This window comes from Pipistrellus kuhlii, unplaced genomic scaffold (genome assembly GCF_014108245.1).
Source record: "Pipistrellus kuhlii isolate mPipKuh1 unplaced genomic scaffold, mPipKuh1.p scaffold_m20_p_8, whole genome shotgun sequence".
Taxonomy (NCBI): domain Eukaryota; kingdom Metazoa; phylum Chordata; class Mammalia; order Chiroptera; family Vespertilionidae; genus Pipistrellus; species Pipistrellus kuhlii.
This window is the reverse complement of record NW_023425584.1, coordinates 58,800,016-58,823,814: the sequence shown is the minus strand read 5'-3', so window position 1 is coordinate 58,823,814 and position 23,799 is coordinate 58,800,016. Positions and strand designations below refer to the sequence as shown.

The 23,799-nt window shown below is 40.3% G+C and overlaps 1 protein-coding gene across 3 annotated transcripts in view; it reads right to left on the bottom strand.

Moving 5' to 3' along the window:
• PDGFC (platelet derived growth factor C) overlaps nucleotides 1-7,272 on the bottom strand; it is a 171,772-nt gene extending 164,500 nt beyond the window's left edge. The window contains exons 1-2 of one of the 3 annotated variants that reach the window (XM_045576256.1): nucleotides 7,122-7,272; nucleotides 6,241-6,474 (exon numbers count right to left, since the gene is read on the bottom strand). In XM_045576256.1, the coding sequence (XP_045432212.1) occupies nucleotides 6,241-6,355 (115 nt within the window). In that variant the 5' untranslated portion in view covers nucleotides 6,356-6,474; nucleotides 7,122-7,272. Of the gene's footprint in view, nucleotides 1-6,240; nucleotides 6,908-7,121 lie in introns of those variants that run through there. The other 2 variants (XM_036423746.2, XM_045576257.1) reach the window with 2 other exon arrangements.
• Between the last annotated feature and the right edge of the window lie 16,527 nt (nucleotides 7,273-23,799).

The following is a 23,799-nucleotide window of genomic DNA, read 5'->3' as shown; positions in this document are numbered from 1 at the left end:
GCTGATCTGTGTTGCCAGGAAGCAGAAACAACCAATTAAGGGTTGCAATCCTATGCCATGTGTGCCACATCCCCAATCCCCTTCTCACATACCAGGCCCCAAACCTTGAGGACCTAGAACCAAAGCAGCTACAATAAAGAGACTTGAAAGAGGCCATACCCCTCCTTACGCTATGCCCTTCCAGCCATGGGCTGGGCCTGAGCTGCCATGCAGGGCAAAGAGACAGGAGTTTGAACTATTATCTGGAGATAAAAGTGTCAAAATGCTTAGCAATCAGTATGGCAGGCATATTGATTGAACAGGAAGAAAGCCAGCAGGGCTGGAGTAGTGTCCTAGAGGTTCTGAACTGTGCCAGGCATTGACTATAGTTTCTGATTCATAGATGGTCCGTTTGTCCTAGAAGATTAGTCCAGGCTCCTGCCTAACCCACTGGGAATATTTCACTATTTTAACAATCTGTAAGGTAGTTGTTAGGTCTGATCAAATAATTCAATCGATACCCCTCCCCTGGGAACTGACCTTTAGGCCGCTTCACAACAGACATTCCCTTTAGCCTAGACCACATTCCACTTGCTAAGACTATTATCTCTCCCTTCTGGACTTTCCCAGAATCCAGACCTGCCCAGATATTTCCCCACCAAAAAAGCCCGCCTAGAATCCTTTAAAATTTGACTCCCTGTCCCTGAGAGGGGGGGTGGGGGTGGGGCATTTGGGGGCTCAGCCCATCTGGGTTTCCAGATGACCTAATAAAGGTATAATCCCTCACCACTTTTGGCCTCATGCATTACTCATTCGGCTACCCTAACAGTAGTAATGATGCATACCAACTGAAAATCAACCAGTAGAGGTGTCCTTTGGCAATAAGAAAGAAAAATCGCAGTTGGAGGCAGTGGTGAAAAAATGATACGAAGAGATTGCTAAATAAATGAGTTCCATAGAAAGTATATCGTTCTATAGAGATATTCTAGGTACATATATTGCTTCCAAATAAAATAATCAGAAACACCAAAATTAGACTAAGTAAAGGAAGTGACTTTTTTTTTTATAACTGTCACCATTTGGGTTGATACAAATAGAAACCTATGATTAAATTTTTACCAGTCTTAAAAACATTTGTGGGAGCTGGGGTGTAAGAATGTGGGTCTTATGAATCCACTAGAGGCCTGGATTCATGCACAGGTGAGGTCTCTTGGCCTGGCCTGAGGGGACTAGGTCAAAACCAGCTCTCCAACATCCCCAGAGGGGTCCAGATTAGGAGAGGGCACAGGCCAGGCTGAGGGACCCTACCAGGGCACAATCAGGGCTGCGGAGGGACTCTAGCAGGGCTCGAGGGCATATCCAGCCCATCTCACTCAGTTCAGAACAGCTGGACCCCAGCAGCAAGCTAACCTCCCAGTTGGAGCATCTGCCCCGTAGTGGTCAGTGCACATCATAGCGAATGGTTGAACAGACAGAGGGACAATTAGCATATTAGACATATATATATATATATATATATATATATATATATAAATTGGTTCAATTAAAATTTTTTTAACACATAGCACACTATCATTAGAATCCTTTTTCTACAAAAACTGCATATTTGTAGATAAAACACAATTTGAGCAGTACAAAGGGAAAAAAAACATGAAGTGGAAGAGAAGATAAAGAAAATGTGTAAGAAATAAGTTTCATGAAGGATGACATAAGAACAGACAAAGCTAAGACTTGGGTGCCCAGATAGAGCTCTACAAAATAGCCCCTTTGGGAAAAGTTTAGAATGGAACCCTAGAGTCTGTACAACTAATTAACAAGGCATGGTCTAGTCCCTGAAGCTTCTTCCAGACCCTGGTACTTTCTGGTTACCTTTTAGAGGTAAATACACAGTATATCAAGTTCAATGTAAAAGGTAACGGCTGCTAGGGGAGAAAAGTTACCATAAAATAGAACGGGACTTTTTGTCACCTGTTGTGAAAAGAAATGTTCATCATTACATAATGCCACTTCATTTCTTCAACTTCCTCAACTATCTCAAACCAAACAGAGAACCAGGAGGAAGTTGCTTTTTTTTTCTTTTTCTTTTTTAAAAACGAAAATAAAAACCTCTAACAACCAAGATAAATGTCACAAAGGTCACACATTGCAACTTATAGACTAACAAGTAGGAAAGTCCCTTTAGGCCTTTGTCAGAGCCTATTTGCTCTTAGATGCTATTCTAAAAATCAGAATCATCTGTTTTTCAGTAAAACAGAGCTTTGGAGCTGCCACCTTAAAAAAAAAAAAAAAAAAGAAGGGGCGGGAGGATTGGGCACAATTTTGTTATATACAGGGACATAGGCAGCAGGAGAAGGAGGAAAGAGCTGGCATAGAAAAAAAGAGAGAGAGAGCAAGAGAGAGAGAGAGAGTGAGAGATAGAGAGAGAGAGAGACAAAAGCCATAAACACAACATGCACGTTCTCAGAAAGGCATTAGGATGCATTACCAGGGGAACATCTGTCATTGAAGTAAATGGCCTGTAGGCAGGCCACAAAGGCCTCAAGGAAAAGAGCGCACACCATAAGTAAGGTGGATAAGGACAACCCTAACTAATACAGGGATATGCCGTATCTTCACTCCAAATGGCTATAGAAAAAGAGAACACTAAGAAACATGTTTCAGGTCAATGGAATTAACATCACCCACCAATAGAACAAGGTAGATGAGGCCTCGCTCCATCAGGAACTTTGTGATGGAGTCCATGTGGACTATACGCAATGGATAAAGTAAGCCTTGTTTTATTTTTGGTTTTTGATGTATGTGATTCTGTCTTTCAGTTATCACTCAGAATGCCATCCCAGGACTTACTCATTCCATTTAGGCTTTCTCCTCTAAAATAAGTGCACACAGATAGTAGTAATTTTTCTCATGGTCATACAGAAGGTATAGGCCAGAAACCCTACATAAGTCAGTGTTTTTATCTTTTATCTCCTTCTTTAAGCTAAATCTGGAGACAGTTGGTTTATATATGAGACTTCAGGACTGGAAGTCAGGTTAAGAATGAATGACACAAAGACAACTTATAATATGGCAGGAAGGGCAATACAGTATTACATTAAAACCAGGAAAGTAATAACAGTAAAGAACACTGATCCCTTAAATGTGGGAGCCCCCCACATGTTCCCGCCTAATTCCAAATATCTAACACTGGCTATAGCAATCAATTTACATTTATAAGACATCTTTTGTTCTCCTTTTTAAATAATTAGTTCCAGGTGTACAGCGCAGTGGCTAGACAATCATAAACTTCACACAGTGTTCCTCCTGATATTCCCAGTACCCACCTGGCACCATGCATAGTTATTACAATATTACTGATTACAGGTCCTATGTTGTACTTTACATCCCCATGACTATTTTGTAATGACCAGCCTGTACATCACAGCCTCTTCACCTTTGTGTCCCGGTGCCCCAGCCCTTCCTCCCTTCTGACAACCATCAGTCTGTTCCCTGTATCTATGAGTTTCTTTCTGTTTTCTGTGTTCATTTATATTGTATAACACCTCTTGAGATACCAAGTTAATATTGAAACAGAGCAGGCCTGGGGATTTGATTGAGTCAACATCATTTAAGACTTTGGAATGCTCCAGAGAAGAGAATATCATTGGGGCAGAGTCCTTGAAAGCAGAAATGAACTACAATCACAACAGGTCAATATGGACAGTCCCTGGTTAGCATTAGAAGACCTTTCACAAAACAGTGCCATGCACAGACAGGGCTAATATCATTTTTCTATGTGACACCCTCAGATGGTGTGTATTTAGATTTAGATAATAATGTGCAATGATTGAGAAGAGCAATAATACTTCAATTAAAAAAATCAATCATAATTCAATCTGAGGGGGGTGGAAATTACACACACGAGGGAATGAAACATGTGAAAGCCACACACACAAACACACAGAGAGGTTCTAGCAAATGTGTCCACATTCCAAGAGGGATCTTCTTTAGCACCAACCTCTTATCTTCAAATCTTGGAACCTTGAGGGATACAAATCAACCTGAGCATGTGCAGGAAAATAGCTCTACATTGCCCCCTAGTGCTTGGCTGCCCCACTTCTCTTTAGGCTGAAAACTACAAGGTGAGTAGTTCCTCTACTTCTAGTTACTTCCTGCTGCCAGCCTCCTAAGAGCTAAACATAGCCCAATCCTGTGCCCACAGATTAGGAAACAGCCAGGCTATTTTTAGCGCCATGCATCGTAGGAATGGCAATGGCCCAGCCTCCGATGGCAACAGAATGTGTGTGGCCTGGCTTAATGAGCTCACCTCTCCCAAGGGTGTGAACCTGCTCCATAAAGTGGCCAACGACCCCTTGAGAACTCCGGGGCCTATTACAAAGTGTCCGTGGAATGTGGAGCACAAGAAATGATGCCATGGAAAGGACAATACGAGGTACAAGTCGCCAAGGCAATCAGGAAGATGCCAGATGCCAGCCAGGCTTGATAAGTCAGACCCCGTAGGAGAAATGATATGGGAAAGGAACAATAAAAAATGGAAGTCAGAAGACAGGAATGTTGGGCATTGTCATCCTGGAGACGCCTGCCTGGTAAGAAGCAGCACGTTGGACTGGACATTCATTTTTACACGAGAAAGAACAAAGGTTGGTCTGATCTGTTTCCTGCCAGGGTACAGCTGGTGCAGGGGGGGGGGGCGGGGGCTCCTTTGATCACTTTCTCCCAGTCCTCTGCAGCTCCTGTGATTAGAGATAGATCCCTTGGCTGCCCTTTGATCAGCAACGCCAGCAGCCTGCAGGTGCCATGTGCCATCACACGAGCAAGTTGTAAGAAGCGACCCCATGAACAACATCTGACAAATGTGACACCACAGATTGCCGCACGTGCAACAAACACCAGTCATGTGTGCACAAGGTCCCAGGAATCCTCATTGAATTTACCTGTGTGCTCTGGGACTTCCTGTGACTTCTCAAAGATAAACACTTCAGAGAGTTTAAACGTAGACTTGAAACTTGGAAATGCCCCAACACAGAAAGAAAAAGTTGCTGTGACTTAAACATACAGTACACACCACTCTGGTTTTCTAGGTATGCTGCTTGCGTTCATTTCGCCTGGCTCAAGAAGTGACAGCCTCCACACATTCAGAATGAATGACAGACAAAGCCTTCAACACATGTACGTTTCTTTTTTCAAACAGCATGAAGAGCCACTGCTTGTAAACAAGGGTGTTTAATATTCTAATTTTAGACAGCCTACATTAACATTGCGGTTTCGTGTGCAGTATAGGATTTCTATTTACAAAGCGTTCTCAAAAATGACTTCATAATGGCAGATCAAGAGAGAAAGAGTTTAGAAATTGAATGATGTAAATCATATGGGGTTCAGAGGCTAAGCAAATTACACACCCTGAAGCTGCCCTTGGCGTTATGAAAGGAGCCTTTCTCCGGCTCTGTGCAATCCCAGCCCAAGGGAACTTGCATCTGAGAGTTTTCTAAACATTTCAGGTACACTTGAAAGCTGAAAGTAATTCTCATTTCCTATGCAGGATTAAGTCGTTTCCCGCACACACAAAATAGCAGTCATTCACCAACACATACATAAATACACACCACTAGAAAACGTATACACAAAGGCACATTATTTTAAAAAATAAATAAATAAAAAATAGAGCACCAGAGAAATGCACTTTTTTTTTTTTTCCAATTCGCCCTAAAAGTGTCCACTAGGCCTCTTGACCTCTGTGGTTCCTGTCTACCTACTGATTAATCAATGCCTTCCCACTTAAAAGTGCTTCCATTAATGCAGCTGATACCTTTCCTGAAACAGCCCCTTCCGGATTTAAAAAAAAAAAAAAAAGAAAGAAAGAAATCCGAATAAAGTCAAACATGCCAAGACTCATTCATTGTACATTCGGTTTTAGAGGCAGTTCTTGAACTTATAACTGGCAACGAGAGGTCCTGCCATGTGTGTGTGTGAACTGACGTTCAAGTTCGCTCGCAGAAGGTCCTCCTCTCTCGGTTGTCCTGTGAAAGCCTGGTGGCAGCTCCCGAAGTTGCAAACAGCAGGTCCCCTCTCAAAACCCATGCCCTCGGGGCGCGGCGCGCATCTGCCCCAGGGGTGCAGCCCGCAGGCACCCCCGAGTCCGCTGTGCACACCCCGACGCGCGGTGCCAACCTAACACTCACACACACACACACACACACACACACACACACAGCGAGGCGCGGGGAGGGGGAGCGGCGTGGGGTGGTGGGGGACGAGACTCACCGTTCTGCTCCTTGGTGCTGGACAACTGGAGTTTGCTACTCAGGTTGGACTCCGCCTGCGCCCCGGGCTGGCCGGCCAGGGCGGATGTCAGCAGGAGAAGCCCGAAGAGGAGCATTGGGCTGACTGGGGCGAGACCTCACTCCCGGCGGGCACTTGGGAAGCAGCAGCGACTCCAGAGTCTGTCTCACCGCCGCCAGGGGAAGGCTGCGCCGGGGTGCACGCTCCGAGCCTGCTCTGGCAGCAGAGAATCGCAGGGTAGTTTCCACATAATCCCATCCAAAACTTTTTCCTAGAGCCCTCTTCTGTGTCTCCAGTTCTTTTTTTTTTTTTTTTTTTTTTTTCAAAAGGATCAAAGCAAAACCTGGACCTGAACCAGTTTCCCAAGGTTTAAACAAATCCTGAGCTGTGCCGAAGTGGTGGGGGTGGGGGCGAAGGCGAGGGAGGAGAAGAGGGGGGAGGTGGGGACGCGGGGGAGCCGGGGGAGCAGCGCCGAGAAGTCACCAGCGAGTGGCTGGGAGCACCTGTCAGCGCGGGGGGACCGGGCAGCGGCGGGCGCTCCGAGGGGTCGCGCGGAGCCGGCCTGGAAAAGCCAAGGGTTGGCGGCGAACACCTCCGGATCAATCACAAAAGCTGCCAATGGATGCGGCTCTCCGGGAGCCCCTCTCCCCCGCCCCGCCCCCACCCCCGGAGGGGGAGGGGGAAGAAAGTAGGCGAGGGCGCCGCGGCGGGTCCCCGGGGCCGAGCAGCCGCAGGGGGGCGGGGGTGCCGGGGCCGAGGCCGCCCTGGGGACGGGCGCAGGGGAGGCCCAGGTCCCGGGTCCCGGCCGCCGCAGCACGGATCCCGGCACCTGGCTGGAAGTTTTGTCCGCGATCAAAGTTCACCTTGTTTGGGGTGCTGCGTCCCCCGCGCCTCCAAAGCCGGAGGAGGAGAGTCGGCGGCTCGGGGTCACCGCGGGGCTCCGGGCGGTCCTGGCGCGCTTCCCCCGCGCTCCGCGGGGCTGGCTCCCTGCAAACCTCGGGGCTCGGAGCGGCGTCTCCGCGCGGGGTGTAGAGAGAGAGGAGAAGGCCGGGCGGGCCGAGGCTCCAGCTTGTCCCCTCCCCTTCTCTACCTTCCCCCTGCCGGCGGGGACGGGAGGAGGGGGCCGTGGGCCAAGCCCGGGCGGGCGGAGCGCGCCGCCGGCGCGGGGAGGCTGAACCGCTCCCCGGCGGGCCGCCCGGGAGGGAGGACGGGGGTCGCCGCCTGCCGGAGGGGCACCCCGGGGTCGCGTCCTCTCGTCCTGGCTGGGGCCGCCAAGTGGCCGTCCAACAGGTGCTGGCAATAGCCAGGGGGGTCCTGCAGGGCTCCCCCAGACAGGACCCGAAGGGCCGGGGAAAGGAATGCAGGCAGTCTCTCCTGGCTCCCTCTCCACGGGGCGCCCTGAACCCCAAGTAAAGAGCACGATGGGTGGCGAAGGGTGCCGCAAAAGCAAGCAGAAGTGAGGAAGAACTTTTCTGCAGCGCGCTCTCTCCGCCCCCGCCCCCTGTGGCCAGGATTCGTCATTAAATTCCAAGGGGATCCCCGTTCCCAAAGGGCTTGGCCAGAGTTTCTGGGCCAAAGGAAGAAGGGTCATTGGAATTCAAAGATTTCCCTCTAGTGTCCAGCTCTCCGAAGTAAGGTGGATAAAGCAAGAAGTAAAGACAGACAGCCACAATAACAACAGCATTCATCCATTTACCAGGTACTGTATTTAGTGAATGCCTACTGTATGGCTCTCTAGGAGCAGGGAGTGTGGTAGTGAAAACAGAAGTCTCTGTCCTCTAAAGCTTGCATTCTAGTTGGGCTGCATTAAATTGACATCAAGCAAATCAGACATATCACCCAATTTCTGTTTAAGTCAAAGCAAACAATTCTACCAGGAACCAAGCTCCAAGAAGGGAGCAGAAGGAAGCCTGTAGCCTTAAGGTATATGCTGATATACAGTAGGCGTGGAGTCTTCAATGACTCTTTTTTAATTAAGGAGTTGCCCTTCCTGACCTTGCAAGGTTATCTACTCAGTATTGAGGAGAGTTACCCTGAAAAAGGATCCAGGGATGCTTGACCAAGGACCTACTCTTGGGTCTTGCTGAAAATGCCAAATCTGTTTCCTCTATGTGGACACCCACTGAAACCAACCAACCTGACCTCTCTGCTTGTAACAGCCTCGACCTCTTCTCTTGTTCTCTTCTTAAAACTCTGCTGAGCAAAGCTCCAATGTGAAACCTTTATGCAACTATTGCATTCACTCACTCTGATTTATTTTTATTTTTATTTTATTTATTTATTTATTTATTTATTTGTTTGTTTGTTTATTTATTTTTGCCACTTCTATCTTGACAGAGCACAGGATATCAAGGCAAATAAATAAGGCCCAGTCTCTGGCTTTGAAGAACTTCAGTGTAGAGGACACAGCTATTTTATTCACTTTTGCAGCTCCTCGACATGAATTGTGAATCCATATTTGCCCAAGAAATATGTTCCAAAAACGTTTTTGTAGATTTGTGAGCAAGAGCGGAAATGCTTCCAATTTTAACAGCATCATTGGACTTGTTCTGTAAAAGACATGCCTCATGAATGCATTTTCATCTACAGTCTTGTGCAGCTTAACAACTGGGATACATTCTGAGAAATGAGTCACCAGGTGACTTTGTCAATGTGTGAACATCATGGAGTGCACAGAGGCACACCTAGACAGTAGACCTACTGCACATCTAGGCTATATGGTAAAACCTATTGGTAGAGCCCACAAGACTGCATGGCATGATACTGTAAAAACCAAGATTAAGCCGAACACAAGGAGAAATGATGCAATCAAGAGATGCAGTAAAACAGGAGACTTCTGAGGCTGCTGCCCTCATAGCACAGCATACTATGTTACAGCAAACTTTGTTTTTGTAAGTAAAAACAGTCCACTCAAAAAGACTGATTAAAAGTGTAGTATGCTAAATACATAAACCAGTAACATGATTATTTATTATCAACATCAAGTATTACATACTAAACATTATTATATGTGCTATAGTTTTATACTACTGGCAGTGCAGAAAGTTTGTTTACTCCAACATCACCTCAAACATGCTATGATGTTACAATAGCAACCATGTCAATAGGGAATGGGAATATTTTAGCTCCATTATAGTCGGATGGAACCACTGGTGTATATTCAGTGCATTGTTGGCCCAATTATCTTCATGTAATGCATGAGTCTATTTATAATATAACTATTTACTTCCCAGATTTTCTAATTTTCTTAAGTTTATTTTTTTAAATATATTTTATTGATTTTTTTACAGAGAGGAGGAGAGAGGAATAGAGAGCTAGAAACGTCAATGAGAGAGAAACATCAACCAGTTGCCTCTTGCACACCCCTTACCGGGGATGTGACTGCAACCAATGTACATTCCCTTGACCGGAATCGAACCTGGGACCTTTCAGTCCGCAGACCGATGCTCTACCACTGAGCCAAACTGGTTTCAGCAAGTTTATTTATTTATTTATTTTTTAAAAAAATATATATATTTTATTGATTTTGTACAGAGAGGAAGAGAGAGAGATAAAGAGCTAGAAACATCGATGAGAGAGAGTCATCGATCAGCTGCCTCTTACACACCCCCCACTGGGGATGTGCCTGCAACCAAGGTACATGCCCTTGACCGGAATCTAACCCGGGACCTTTCAGTCCCCAAGCCGACGCTCTATCCACTGAGCCAAACCGGTCCCGGCAAGTTTATTTTTTTTAATCAGGATTTTCTAAATGAGTCTGTTGAATGCCCATATTTGAGTTTCTTGGCCACCGAGAGAGAGAGAGAGAGAGAGAGAGAGAGAGGGAGAGAGAGAGAGAGAGAGAGAGAGACTGCAGATTAAATCAATTTGCTCTCACAAGATTATAAGGATGATCTCTACTCTTTATTTTGTATCATTTTGTATTGGCTAGAACAGTGCCTGGCCCAGGGTGGATAATAAATAAACACTTTTGACTGACTGACAGGGTTTTTTGTTTTTTGTTTTTGTTTTTTTTATTGGAGTCCCTTACATGCTCCCTGGAATTTCAGCATGAAGGTTGCATTTGAAAAGTTACAGATGATCTAGAATAATACCCTATCTCTGCATTTTACCTCATCCTACAGATGGATTTGACAAGGCCCTTACAAGTAAAGCCAGCCACGACCCCCAGACAAAGTCAAGTCCACATTGCTTGGTTTCTTTCAATGGATTTGCATTGTTGTTTCTTAAACTGCTCTTGCCCTTGGCATCGTGGATTTCTGTTAACACTTTACCCTCTGCCTGTCTTCCTGCTCTATTTTAATTATAAATGTTTCCTAGGAAAGTAGGATCCTTGAAGTGAAAATAAATTTTATATAATCTGGAGTCTGCACAATGGCTAAACAATATATATATTTTTTATGAATAATAGCTTTGCGTTGGCCTAAAGCACTTTCCTTAAAGAAAGGCATCTGTTCTGCCAACCTAGAGAAAATAATTTCGAACATTCTTTGTGGTTTTCATGTTTTCTTAAACCTTAGCAAGGAGTGCCCGCTTGGGCTGAATGCCCGTAGAGTGTTGCTACAAATTTCTGTTGAGGAACATGGTAGAAGGTGCTTAGTTCTTAACAATATAAGCTTGGGGAGGCGTCACTGCTACATTTTTTTTTTAAGTGGGATAAAATTTAAAGCAAACTACCCATTTAAGCCAGTCATTTAACACCCAGGAGGACAGGAACCACCAAGATAGATTTTGCTGCAGAAAATCAGATAGTATAAGTTTTCTGGCTCTCTCTTTTTCTGGATTCAATCCCAACACACACATACACACACACAACACACACACACACACACACACACACACACACACACAAATACACAATGTATACCCGCAAAATTATTTTAAGACCTTACAGTCTTTTTATGGCATGAGTTTCTGAAGTTCAGGCAGCTCTGATCTATTACACATCCACTATAGTTCCAGAATGGCCAATAAGCAACACTTATGCATACATGTACATGAGGCTGGGGCTGGAGATGTTAGTAGTAAACAAATTAAGTGTCCAAGGGTCCCAGCAGGAATAAAGACTGTTCTAGATTAAAAAAAAAAAAAAAAAAAAGTAAAGTAAATAGTCTCTCTTAGAGTTCTCCCTTTCTCCCATCCAAGCATTAACCAGGCCCAACCCTGCTTAGCTTCCGAGATCAGAAGATATCAGGCGCATTCAGGGTGGTATGGCCATAGACAGAGTTCTCCCTTTCTCTCCCCACTTTTCCAGTTGCCCCCATCCTGAGAAACACATGACCTTGCTATCTCTATGTCTGGGCCATATGAATACTCTGTCTTTCCTATGTAAAATAATTAACACTCGTTTTCTTATGTTTTATGCTTGTTGGTCAGTCATCACTATCTCCCAGAGGAACAGCTCCTAATCTGAAAGAGGCTTCTTGCTGTAGCAAGAGACCGAGGCCTCTGCTAAGCCCCTGCTCTCCAAGGAGTAGACGTGCTTTTTTACTTTGACTTTTGGGGGAATCCAGAGGTGGGCAGCCAGAGGTGTGGGGCCAGGAGAATCAGGTGACGAGGACTGGCCTGGGTATGGCACTCTGGATTTTCTCATTGAAGCAAAGCTGTTGCTTCTGTTTTGAAATCATGGTTGAGTATGCAATCTGTTTTTCACAAGTGCTTGTCTGACTCAGAATTCACAGGGAGTAAGTAATCAGAAAGAGCCTCAAAGAAAGGGAAGCCCTCGTAACCTTTGAACTGTCACCACAACAAAAGATCACTTCACTGGGAGATAGGAGGCCGGGGATTTGGTCTGGCTTTACCACTGACAAAGAGGACAACCTTGATCTAGAAATCCTTTCTGCTCCTTTTTCTTTACATGAGAAATGTACACTGGATTCAGCCTCAATCCTCTTACTGTTATGGAATCCTTTGATTCTCTGTGCTATTACAGGGAGTGATGGCAATAGTTTTTTCAAGGCGATGATGTTTCTATGATAATACATGACTGGAACAATGATTTCCAGCCTCAGTACAAAGGTGTGTTGGTGGCTGTCAAAAAATGATGAACAGGTGCTTCTACCTAAACTTGTCCAATCAGGTAGGCTTTTATCTGTTATTATTATGGCTGGGGAAGACAATTCCACTTTTCTCCCAAAAAGAAGGGAAGAACAACAAATTCAGGCATCGCTGCTTAGGGCAACTATCAAGAACTTTATTGAATTCAAGAAAACTAAATACATTATGTGTGGGTATCCACATTTTAATTTTTTTTTTGTTTTGATTTTTAGGTAGAGAGGAAAGGGAGAAAGAGATAAAAATATCAATGAGAGAGATACATCAATCAGCTGCCTCCTGCATGCCATGCCCCCCACTAGGGATTGAGCCCACACTTGGGCATGTGCCCTGACCAGGAATTGAACTAAGAACCTCTTGGTCCATGGGACAATGCTCAATCCACTGAGTCACACCAGCCAGGCTCCACATTTTAATTTTTAATATTTGTTTGGTATCATGGTAATAACATCAAAGAGGCAAAATATGGCTCCTAGGCAGTGTTTCCCAAACTCTTGACATATGTGTAGCCCTTCTATAATTTTTGTCATGCTGAGTACCCTTCATACTCATGAGAACGTAGAATTAGGCACAGCTAAGCACGGTGCAGTGCATATCCTCACCAAACTCCGGTGCAACTCGTACCCCCACCAAACTCTTCCCGTACCCCTGGGGGTATGTGTACCACACTTTGGGAAACACTGCTTCGAGGTAAGGAAGAGTAGCTCTAAGTGAGTTATAATGAATGAGCACATAATATTGTTATTAGCCAGGAACAGATGGCCAATCTCCTGCTGTTCACACAGAGGGAATGTGAAACACTTTTAAGAGCAAGGGGCATCCCTAAGATTGTGGACAGCAATCAGACCCTATGCTTGGTCATATCCTGGCCAATAAGATGTCATTTTTCTCTCCCTTGAAACCATGTATAGGATATGAAAGCTGTTGTCTGCATTGTGACAAATCACAGTAAAGGGGTCAAGACACAGCTACAGATCCGCCTTTCTCAGATACTGACCCTCTTATTTCAAAGGTCATGGGAGAAGGACCCTTTCACTTTGTGATCACTGTTTCAAATGCAGTCCTTCCCTTGGCACTAGCCTTTGTAAAAGAGGTTGATAGCCCCAGTGCACTATTTAACGAACATTTAAAAAAGCGTTGTTGGTTAGCAAAAGGAAAAATATGGCTGAACTAATCTAACACTAAAAGCATCCCCAATCGTTTTTAAAGTTCCAGATAGTTGAACACATTTTCATATCCCTTTCTATAATTTTTAATATTACTATTTGCCGTCTTTATCATTTTTACAGTAAGAAAGGTGCTTGCTCTCTTTTCTCCTAAAACAGCCTTGCAACATTTTTAGGCATTGTTTTGTTTTGCCAAATTTTATTTTTATCACCTCAATTTGCTCTTATGTTTTCCTCATTCTCCTGAGTTATATTTTCTCCTTTCTGATCATCTGAATCTTCTTTCATGGAATTAGGAAGATTAAAAACCCTTGTTTTCCTCTTGCAGGCAGCTCAAACGGGTTTATAGTTAAACCAAAATCAACCAAGAAAAGTTGCAATGAAGGGAGAATTATTCATGTTCAAATTTACTTTCGGAAGCACCTGTCATGATGCAGGAAGTGTTAGATACCTTGAGATATGTTTTCTTAATTAATCTCCCCACCAGTCCTTTGAGAAATTTCAGAATTCCCCTCATTTTTATCAAAGAAACTGAAGCTCCGAGAGGAGAAAGGGTTTTTCCCAAGAGTGACACTATTAATGACAGGCACAGTTCATGCTGGACTCCAGGACTTCCCCTTCTACTCCTGTGCTTTCAATTTGACACTTTTAGGCCCCTAGATTTTGGACCAAAACATTCTTACTTGAAACTTTCTTAGGTTCCTCCTCTAAGTTTTCTTCATAATGGCTGCCTTCCCCTGTGCTTTATCTGAGGGATGCTATGAGATATGCAGATGACTTTCCAAATGTTCTAGAACACAACACTAGACAGAAATCTTCCTAGAACAACTTAAATAAAAATATTTGAGCCATGGTGATACGGGCTACTTGAGACAGTGGTAGTGACTAAGGCATTGGAAAGCTGGCCATGAGGTTGCAGCCCACCCAAGGCGTGGGCTATCATGACTCCTCTGTTTATGCCAAACTTAGTCATCCAGCTGATGCCTTGGACTAGACCATCTGTAGGCAGTTATTTCAAAGATTCTGCCTTGTCTCTGAGGACAAAGGGAATGAATTAGCATTCCTCCTCTACTCCTCATGATTGCTACTGAATTAAAGCATCAGGGATGGGAAGAAAGACACTGTTTTCCCAGTTGCTCCATTTGAAGAATCAATGTATGATTACCTATAGATGTCAGAGTCTAGGCTTCTGTTATTTATCTGATTCCAGAACATATCAATTCCACATGTTTTTCATTTAACATTTCTGGCCTATGGGTTTAAATTTGCATCTTCATTGATAATTTTACAAAGGTATTTTTAGAATGGTTGGAGTTATGCAAAGCACAGACTGCTACATGAACGAACTTGTGACTGGTTAAACCCTCAGGCAAGCAAAAGTCTTCAACTGACATTCTAATTCCTTAAATAAATTTCATCTGTGTCTGAAGGAGATCTACGAAATGAAAAGACTCTAGTGGTGTCATTTTTGTCCCACTAGACAGTAAGTGGAAAAAATTCTTTACTTTCTTTTGTTTTCATGCATGGCTTTTTAAACACACATACAACCAAATAGAAAAATGTGAAGCAACTAATCATTATAGCTACTATCATTCATATTTATTGAGGCAAACAATTATGAGACACATAGGGATTTAGTCCTGGGGCGAAGGAATGCCAGATGGCCAGAAGACCACCCCTCCACTCCCTACAAAAAAAAATGTAAAACTAGTTATTCTTGTCTCTCTCCTAATGGCTAACCTCCTTGCAGATGTCAAAATCACTGTTCCGCATGATCAGTTGATCAAAGTTTGACCACTGTAGGACATTTCTGGGTGGCGGTAGTGAGCAATCAAACACCTTGGCCTTCATGTTGCCAGTGGGAATGATACCTTTTTAATAACCTGGTTATTGTTTAACTGGAAAGAAGTAAACCAAAGACTAAATTCTGAAGGCATGCCATTTATACTGCTTTGCTAATCTAACACTCTCTAAGTCTATTCCCTGCTAATTGATGGGGGAAGGGACTGGACAAAGGCAGTTTTGATGTATGCCTATATAGATTTTTCTGAAGATTATTTTCACTGTATGCACCCATAGTCAGCATTGCAAGCCCTCCTTAGGGAGAGAAAATTCTCATTCCTAAGAATCTGTTTAGTCGGGTATATGGTCAACTGTCACCTAGTCTGAGAACTCTAGTAGTCTTCCTGCTTTCATTTTATATCTATGGAGCTGGTGTCATTACTAAATTCTTAACGGAAATATTTACAGTGAAGTATTTTACAACAGCAGTTCCTCTACTGCTATTAAGCCATTGTTAAATTAATTAATTGCAACTCTTTGAGTAAATATTAGCAGAAGCCTCATTTTAAAGATGAGAAACTGAACCCCAGAAAAGTTTTGTAACTTACTCAAGGTCATGCCATTTACTGGTATAAGGATTAAAGCCAGAATTTGAATGCAGGTAGTTGGTTCCAGGGCTGGCACTTTTAACCATTATGTTTTCTTTTCCCCACATCATCTAGCACAGGGTTAAGTATGTAGTGACTCAAGAAATAACATTTCAACCTTTTAAAACATACATTTATATTAAGCATTTGGTGTTTATTTTATAACTCCATGGAATTCTGGTCATAAATATGTAATTTAAAATTCTACTGCCAACAACTAACAGTAAATCATTCTGATTTTGTCTGACATCAAAAGGATGGTGCCCCAAGCATACAGGAATTGGACATTTAGTCAATAAAAACGTCACTGTGTCTTACATTGAATACCCTATTCAGTGGCTACAGAAATGAGAATTGAATCTTTTGAAATCATATAAAGGAAAAAGAATCTGTTGCTCTTATTTTTTAGCAACAAAACCTTGCCATAAAAATCACCATCATCGTGTTGCTGGTTCTGACAACCTACACAATGTATGTGTAGAGTTCCATGATTAACACAAGTTGTAATGTGTAATCAAATAAGTTTCTGAAAGACAATAGTAGAAAACAACAAAGTCAGGGAGATGCTTTATTATCCTTTTGATTAAGGAGAAAGTTTGAAGAGACAGAGTTTCTGTTACCACTAACTTTGAGATGATCATGGATTTTACCAAAGTAGCAATCTGTTGGGAACATTAATGCATGCCATTGGACCCAAGAAGTTATGAGGTAAGTAAAAATACATGATTGCTGCCCTCAAGGCTTCCCCCCTTCTTCTGCACATCCAATCAATCTTCATTCACATTTGTTTCCACTTCGAATATAACCCTGTCTTCTTCCATTATCTACTCTTTACACAAAGGCCTTCTGACTGCCCTCTGCCTACTCTACTCTTATGTTCCTCCAAACAGTCCTCAGATTGTCCACTGGATCTATTTAAGACACAAATCTGACCACAATTCCATGGCCTCTTCTAAAAGCTTCAACTCCCCACTCCTGCCTGCAGGATACAACCTATATGCCTGTATGCATGATCTGTTCTTTCTCACATGCCCAGGTCTCATGCTCTGAGTTTCCTGACACACCACAATTTATGTATGCATACTTAGTGCCTCTTTTTCCTTTTCTATGCTACTTCTATGACACATAATTCAATATAGAACTTATTCTATTCAACTCTACTTTTCATCTTTTTCATAGCACTTAACATATTGTACCTAACAAATAATAATAGGTAACTATTTTAAAGACTTTATGCATATTCACTCCTTTATTATTGCAAAAAGCATATGAGATAGTAATTATATTGAGTAGATTTTGCAGAGAATCAAAGTAAGATACTGAGAGGCTAAGCAATTTGCTTAAGGCCATACAGGTGGTAAGTGGCAGAGCTGGGTTTTGAACTCAAGTAGTCTACCTCTGGGGTCTGGTCCCTTGACCATCATTCTGCCTCTGATAGAAGGTGGGCTGCCAATATTTCAAGACAATGTAGACTCTCAGACATGATCCAAGCACTGAAGTCAGGGATATAAGCTAACATCTTAGTCACTTACCAGTTGAAGAAACTTACTGGGTAGGGAAAAAATAGGCTTATAGTTGTGAATACACAAAACATAAAGTTTATTCTTATATTATTACTTATTAATTATTGTATTATTTTCATATGAACAACTTTTGCCTTACTCTGTATGACAACTATCTGATAGTCATAGCTATCTATGACATAAATAATAGAACTTATTGCAAAAGTGGAATAGCATTAGATTCCCCTTCAGTACAAACAGATAATAATAGAATCTATTGCAGAAATCTGTGGTAATTAAGTGACACAAAGTGGTACAACCTTTGGCATAATGCCCTGCATGATATTAATATGCAGTATATTTAATCAATACATGTAGTTGCATTTTCTGAACTATGAAATAAACTTTGCTTTTGAATTGAACATTTTCAACATGCTTTACATTCAATCTCAAAAGAAGCCTAGCAATTATTTTTTTTCTCTCCAAAACATTGTTATTATTTCAATGGGAGGAATTTTATAATTAATGGTGTCTGAAAACGAAGATAACACTAAATAACTTTTTGATTAAATATAGATGACTTCCCCTATATTTTCTTTTTTTTTTTTTTCACCATCACTAACTACAATACCAAAATAAGGCTGTCATCTTTCTAAAGACAAACTTTCTAGGACAAATCCTAAATCTCACTGACAAAATCAATGGTTATGGTTTCTAGTTTTGTTGATATATATATTCTCCATGCAACTGAGTTATGGCAGAAATTTTGCTTTCTTATTTTTATAATCTGCTAACCATCCCTGTCCTGCTTCCCTACTACAGTAGCCAACAATGTATGTGTAGAATTCCATGTTTAACACATCTTTTAATAGATTCCCAGTGAAATTAATAAAAGGTGAAGTAGCTAAATGCAGATACATCCATGATAATGCTTCATGGAAGAAAAATAGAAGTAAAAACAGCTACTTCTGACATAATTAGGATGACTGGAGCCATGTGGAGTTCATTTGCTTGCTTGGCTCTCACTCAAAGTTGGGATCTTGTAAAAGGAAGCACTAAGTTATGAAAAACATCAGTCAAGCTGTACTAATCTCTAAGCTCACACCTAAGAAACAATTATTCATATATTGATATATGTTTTTTTAATAGATGAGCTGGAAGAAAAAAAAAGGCCAGGTAGGCACTTTCCAAAATGGAAGAAATGCAGAATCTGCCTTTTCAAAAATACCGAGACAACATTTATTCCAATATCACAAGGATATTGCTAGGTCTGGCAAACAGCCGATACTCATATTGCTTGACTGGATTAAATAGAGTTAATTTTTTTGATTGAGAAATCTTACGTAGCAGATGGTTCACAAGTCTTTGTCCATTTAATAGTCAGGCTGTTATACCCAAGCTGTCATCATCTTGGAAAATAATTTCTACAAAAATATCTTCTTCATATTTTGAAAATTCTTGTTTTTTAATTCTAAAGTTTTTATGTTACAGTTTAAATATATATATGTGTGTGAGAGAGAGAGCATACAGTTTTGAAACAATAATTGCCAACTGCTGCTGCCTGGATAGAACTTTTAAGAACCACCAGCAAAAAATGGGATATGAAATGTTGCTGTTTTATGAATATTTATATGTAAAGTAAATTAGTGAAATGACAACTCATTTTGCAACTCATGTGCTTTGTGCAATTAATTTTACTGAGAAACTTTGGACGTTAGCTTTCAGTTTCTACCTTAAAAATGAAGACTACCATGGAGTGAACCAAACATGCCACATTATGTTTTTTTCTCCTATCTAGCCCCAATTCACTATTTTAAAAACAGAATATATAATGAGATTTTATTCTAAGAAATAAATTATCAATAATTGACTAGTAGCATAGCAATAATAAACTTCTTTAATGATCTCAAATAAAGTATCAGTACTTTAATAACTTCAAGTTCATAAAAATTGCTTTTATGTATTCTAATATGAAAATGCTGTTTAGGATGATATTTTTCTTTATCCCTTTGTAGGTTTCATCAGATACATATATACTGAAATGCAATTGCTGCTCACATGGTATGAAGTTTTCAACCACTGCTCCATTTAAATGACCCTCATGAAACTGTTCAAGCACAAAGTTTCATAGAAGAAAGGTAGCACATATTTCTGAAACTAGAAGTGAGTCTCCATTACTAATATATTTCGAAGGTTTTAAAAATGTTTTCAAATATACCAATTGTTGCTTTAGGATGAAATTTATTGAAGGACATCCTAGTACAAATGATAAGAGCTCACAAAACAGAAATTTTAAGTTCTGCCACTATTAGATATGTGACTTTAACCATGAACTTTTCTCATCCTCATAACCGGGGGGGGGGAGAGGGGTGGGGGGATCAAAGTATGTCTGGTTTATTTCAAGATGTTTCCAATTTGAACATTTTCTGGTTCAATATCCAATTATTTTATTTTCTAATAGAAAGTATTTTTTTCTATTTTTTCTTGTGGGGACAGAATAATTTCTTAAATAACCTTTTTGCTTTAGAAGAAAATAATTTTAGTCCAGAGAGCTTCCATTTAGCTGCATATACCATCAAAGCAGTCATTATTTCTTAAGAAACCAAGAAGAGATGATAAACAAACTTAGGAGGGAGGAAAAAATGTGGAATCTAAGAGAAAAGAAGAAAGCTTCCCTAGGGAGGAAGACAATGATCTTATAATCAAATTTTCAATTTTTTTTAATCTGTTATCCAAATAATTTTTCAAATGTTTAACAATTTAGGATTTTCATGTTGCTTTTAGTCATTACCTTTTTTTTTTTTTTTTTGTAAATATGAGTTACACAATGACAATGGCCAATTTTGGTTTTGGTTTTGGCCCGTGCTGGTCATTCTATAATAGCAAGACTAAGTAGTTAAAACTCCACCAAACATCGTAAAAGGATAATGATTGATGGTGCTGTCTATTCTTCTCTTCATATGCAAATATTAATAATAATTTTTCCAGACACAAAAGGAAATATTTCCTTTATCATTACATGAATATGATAATGAATATTAATATTTCTAGATTTAAATATAAATTTAAAACACTGCAATTAAAACTTATGATGTTTTGCTGTGGATTTGTTGTTTGCCTTTCTATGACTCTAATGTGTTGTTATTCACATTGATAATACCAGTAGGCACATAGAGGAGACCATGAATCTGTTACTATGGTAACTATTAGACATCTTAAAAGGACAGCACCCACAATGTTGCATAAATTTAAAATATAACTATATACTTTCTTTTATAATTGTTGTTGAGAATTAGATATTAAATTTAAAGTCATATGCCTCCTATTTTTCTTCTCAAGGAAAATATAGCTAGTTTCAACACAACAGACAAATAAGCTTGAGTTTTTATGGATAATAAACCATAATTGTTGTTTTTCTCTAAAAATACTGGTCATTATTATGAAGTCATAATTAAGTTATAGCTCTGCCACTTATTTGTTATTTGTTTTCATCTCAGCATAAAAAGAATCATAAAGAGGAATTGCAATAGGTAATGAATATATGTGATTTGAGCATGCTGACCAAAATCACTTTTAGAATGAGGGGATAGAAAAGTAAATGCATCTTGTAGTATTTATTTGATTTAAAGTGTCATTATTAATGTATTAGAAATCTATTCCTTTCCTTTCCAGGTCATGAATCATAATACTGTATCAATACAGATGTATTCTAAGATTTTTAGTCCTTTATATACACCTTCTTTTTTCCCCTAACAAATAATAACTATGAAAATCAAGCACTGTGCTATGACTTGGGAAACAATAATAGATCCAGAAAAGAAAAGAAGCCGAGATAAAGCCCTAAGAATCTCTGATATGTAGACTTTGGATAAAAAAGATTTGGAGACTAAGAGCAGCCTTATGAGGTAAAATAAAAATAGCAAATGTAGTCTTAAGAACAGAAAAAAAAGGATATTTTCAGAGGCCACAGATATGGAATGTATCTGTGTATAAAAATCTCTCCTGTGCATAAAAAAGTACTTTTGGATAGATGATTATTAAAAAAAAAATTAGCCATATTAATTTATGTATTAGAAGTATAAATTAAGGAGTAAATTACTATTATATCATGAAACTACTAGAATAGCATTCCTTGAAAGTACATTAATAACAAGTATGCAAATAGGAATTTCTCAAGTTTTATTACCTCATCCATTCCTATGTAAATGGGATGGATGAGGTAAAAATTGCCACAAATGTTTTTGTGCAAAAATTGCCACAAATATTTTTGATCAAATAGCAGTTTTTCAACAACCCGTAGCTTCATTCACATGAACAGGAAAGGATTTAATTTTTTTTTTTTTTAACTAATGGCATCAAGTCAAATGTTAACAGGCCAAATCCTATAAATACATGCAAAATCTAATAGATTCCAAAGAGGAAGTGTATGTCATTGAGCCATCATGCTCCCTGTTACCAGATGCATGGTATTGTAGGAAAAAGAATAGTATTTAAAAATTTTATGGTAAGTTTATTTTATTTTATTTTATTCTTTTAAAATACTAATTAAAGAATTATTTGTGCTCATTAGACATATATTAATAAATCAAAAACATGTTAAAGTATATTAATAAATTATTTCCCACATATTTCTTTCTCATTAATAACATGTACAAAAATATCATTATTATCTATAATAATAAAAGTGTGATATGCTAATTAGACTGGACAACCAAACGACCTTCCAGACAAAGCCGGGGCTGTGAGGGCGAGGCCTCTTGCACAAATTTTGTGCATCGCGCCTCTAGTCATATAGTAAGATTGATAGACCAAAATTTGATTCTCACTATATATTTTGCTGAGCTGGTGGTCTATAATTTCAGGGTATTTTTCAAAATAAAAACATGTACTGATATCAATTAACCACTAGAGGGATCACTTTTCTGAGAGGATTATTTCATGTTAAAGGTTTCCTAAATCTTAGCAAGCACTCACTGAATGCCTACTATGTGAATAACCCAAAAGCAAGATAAAGAAAATATGTGGAGTCTTATATTTTGACAATCTTGTGATGGAACAGATTTAGAACTAAGATTTTATGATAAAATTTAGATGTCTGCAACATCAGGAACACAGACACAGGTAGGTCCTTGTGTCTGATCAAATGAATACTGAGATCAAATTCTAGAATTGTAGAAAAATTGTTGGAAATCTGATACTTATTCTTTTCAGAAGACAATAGCCACAAATGTTGACTTTAGTTTCAATAATCAAGTAGCGATGTTGTGATTTATGATGCTTGGTCTCAATCCAGAGTTATTGACTCACAGCGACAAAATAAATAAATAAATAAATAAATAAATAAATAAATAACAACACAAACAAAACATCTTTAGAATTTCTTAAGTGTTGAGAGAAATAAATGTGTCTTCTGTTATTTTTAATGAGATGACTTCTTTTGGGAAGCACCTAAGGATAGGAGGGTAGTTTCCATAACACTCAACCAGTAATTAGGAGTTTGGACAGTCCCACTCCTTGACCTCCTTGGAAGAAAGAGGAGCTGCAGGTTTGAATCAGTGACCAATGGCCAATATTTTTTATCAATTGTGCCAGGTAGTGCAGACTCCATTAAAAAAGACAGGTTTGGAAGAGCCTCCTGGTTAGTTAACACATGGAGATGCAGGGAGAGTGGCACACCTGGATCGGGCTTTGCCCACATATTTTGCCCTCTGCTTCTCTTTCATCTGGCTGTTCCTGAACTATAGCCTTTTGCAACAAATCAGTAATCTAGTAAATAATATGTTTCTCTCTGAGTTCTGTGAGCCACTCTAGCAAATTAATTGATCCCAAGGAGAGGTTGGGAGAACCTCTGGTTTATAGCCCCTCAGTCAGAATCTGGATTTTCAACTGGAGTCTAAAGTCCAAGGGCAGGGTCCTTAGAACCTCAAATCCCTATCTGTTTAGTCAGAAGCACAGTTAACAGACTGGGATTGAGATTGTCATCTAAAGGTTGTGGGGAGGGGGAAAAGTGGGGTGCAGTCTTGAAGGATTGAGCCCTTGGCCTGTGGCATTTGACTTTCTCTCCAGGAAAATAATGTCAGAATTGAGTTTTAATTTTCTGGCACCATTTGTGTCTGAGAATTCATTGTTGGTTTGGGGGAGAAGCCCTCCCCCAGTTGAAATTGGGATCCTGGAAACCCAAATGACAAATATTGTGCCTTTTAATAAACTTTAAAATCCAATCATTTCACTGGTAGTTTTTGGAGTATCTAGTAAGTGCCAGGCATGTGCTGTAAACTGTGATAGTTTACAATACATCACCCTAACATGTGCCTCTGTGGTATGCAGATTGTTTTGAGCTAAAGGCAGCCTTAGCTGCAGGCTGAAGAGAAACCTTGCTTCTCCTTTAAC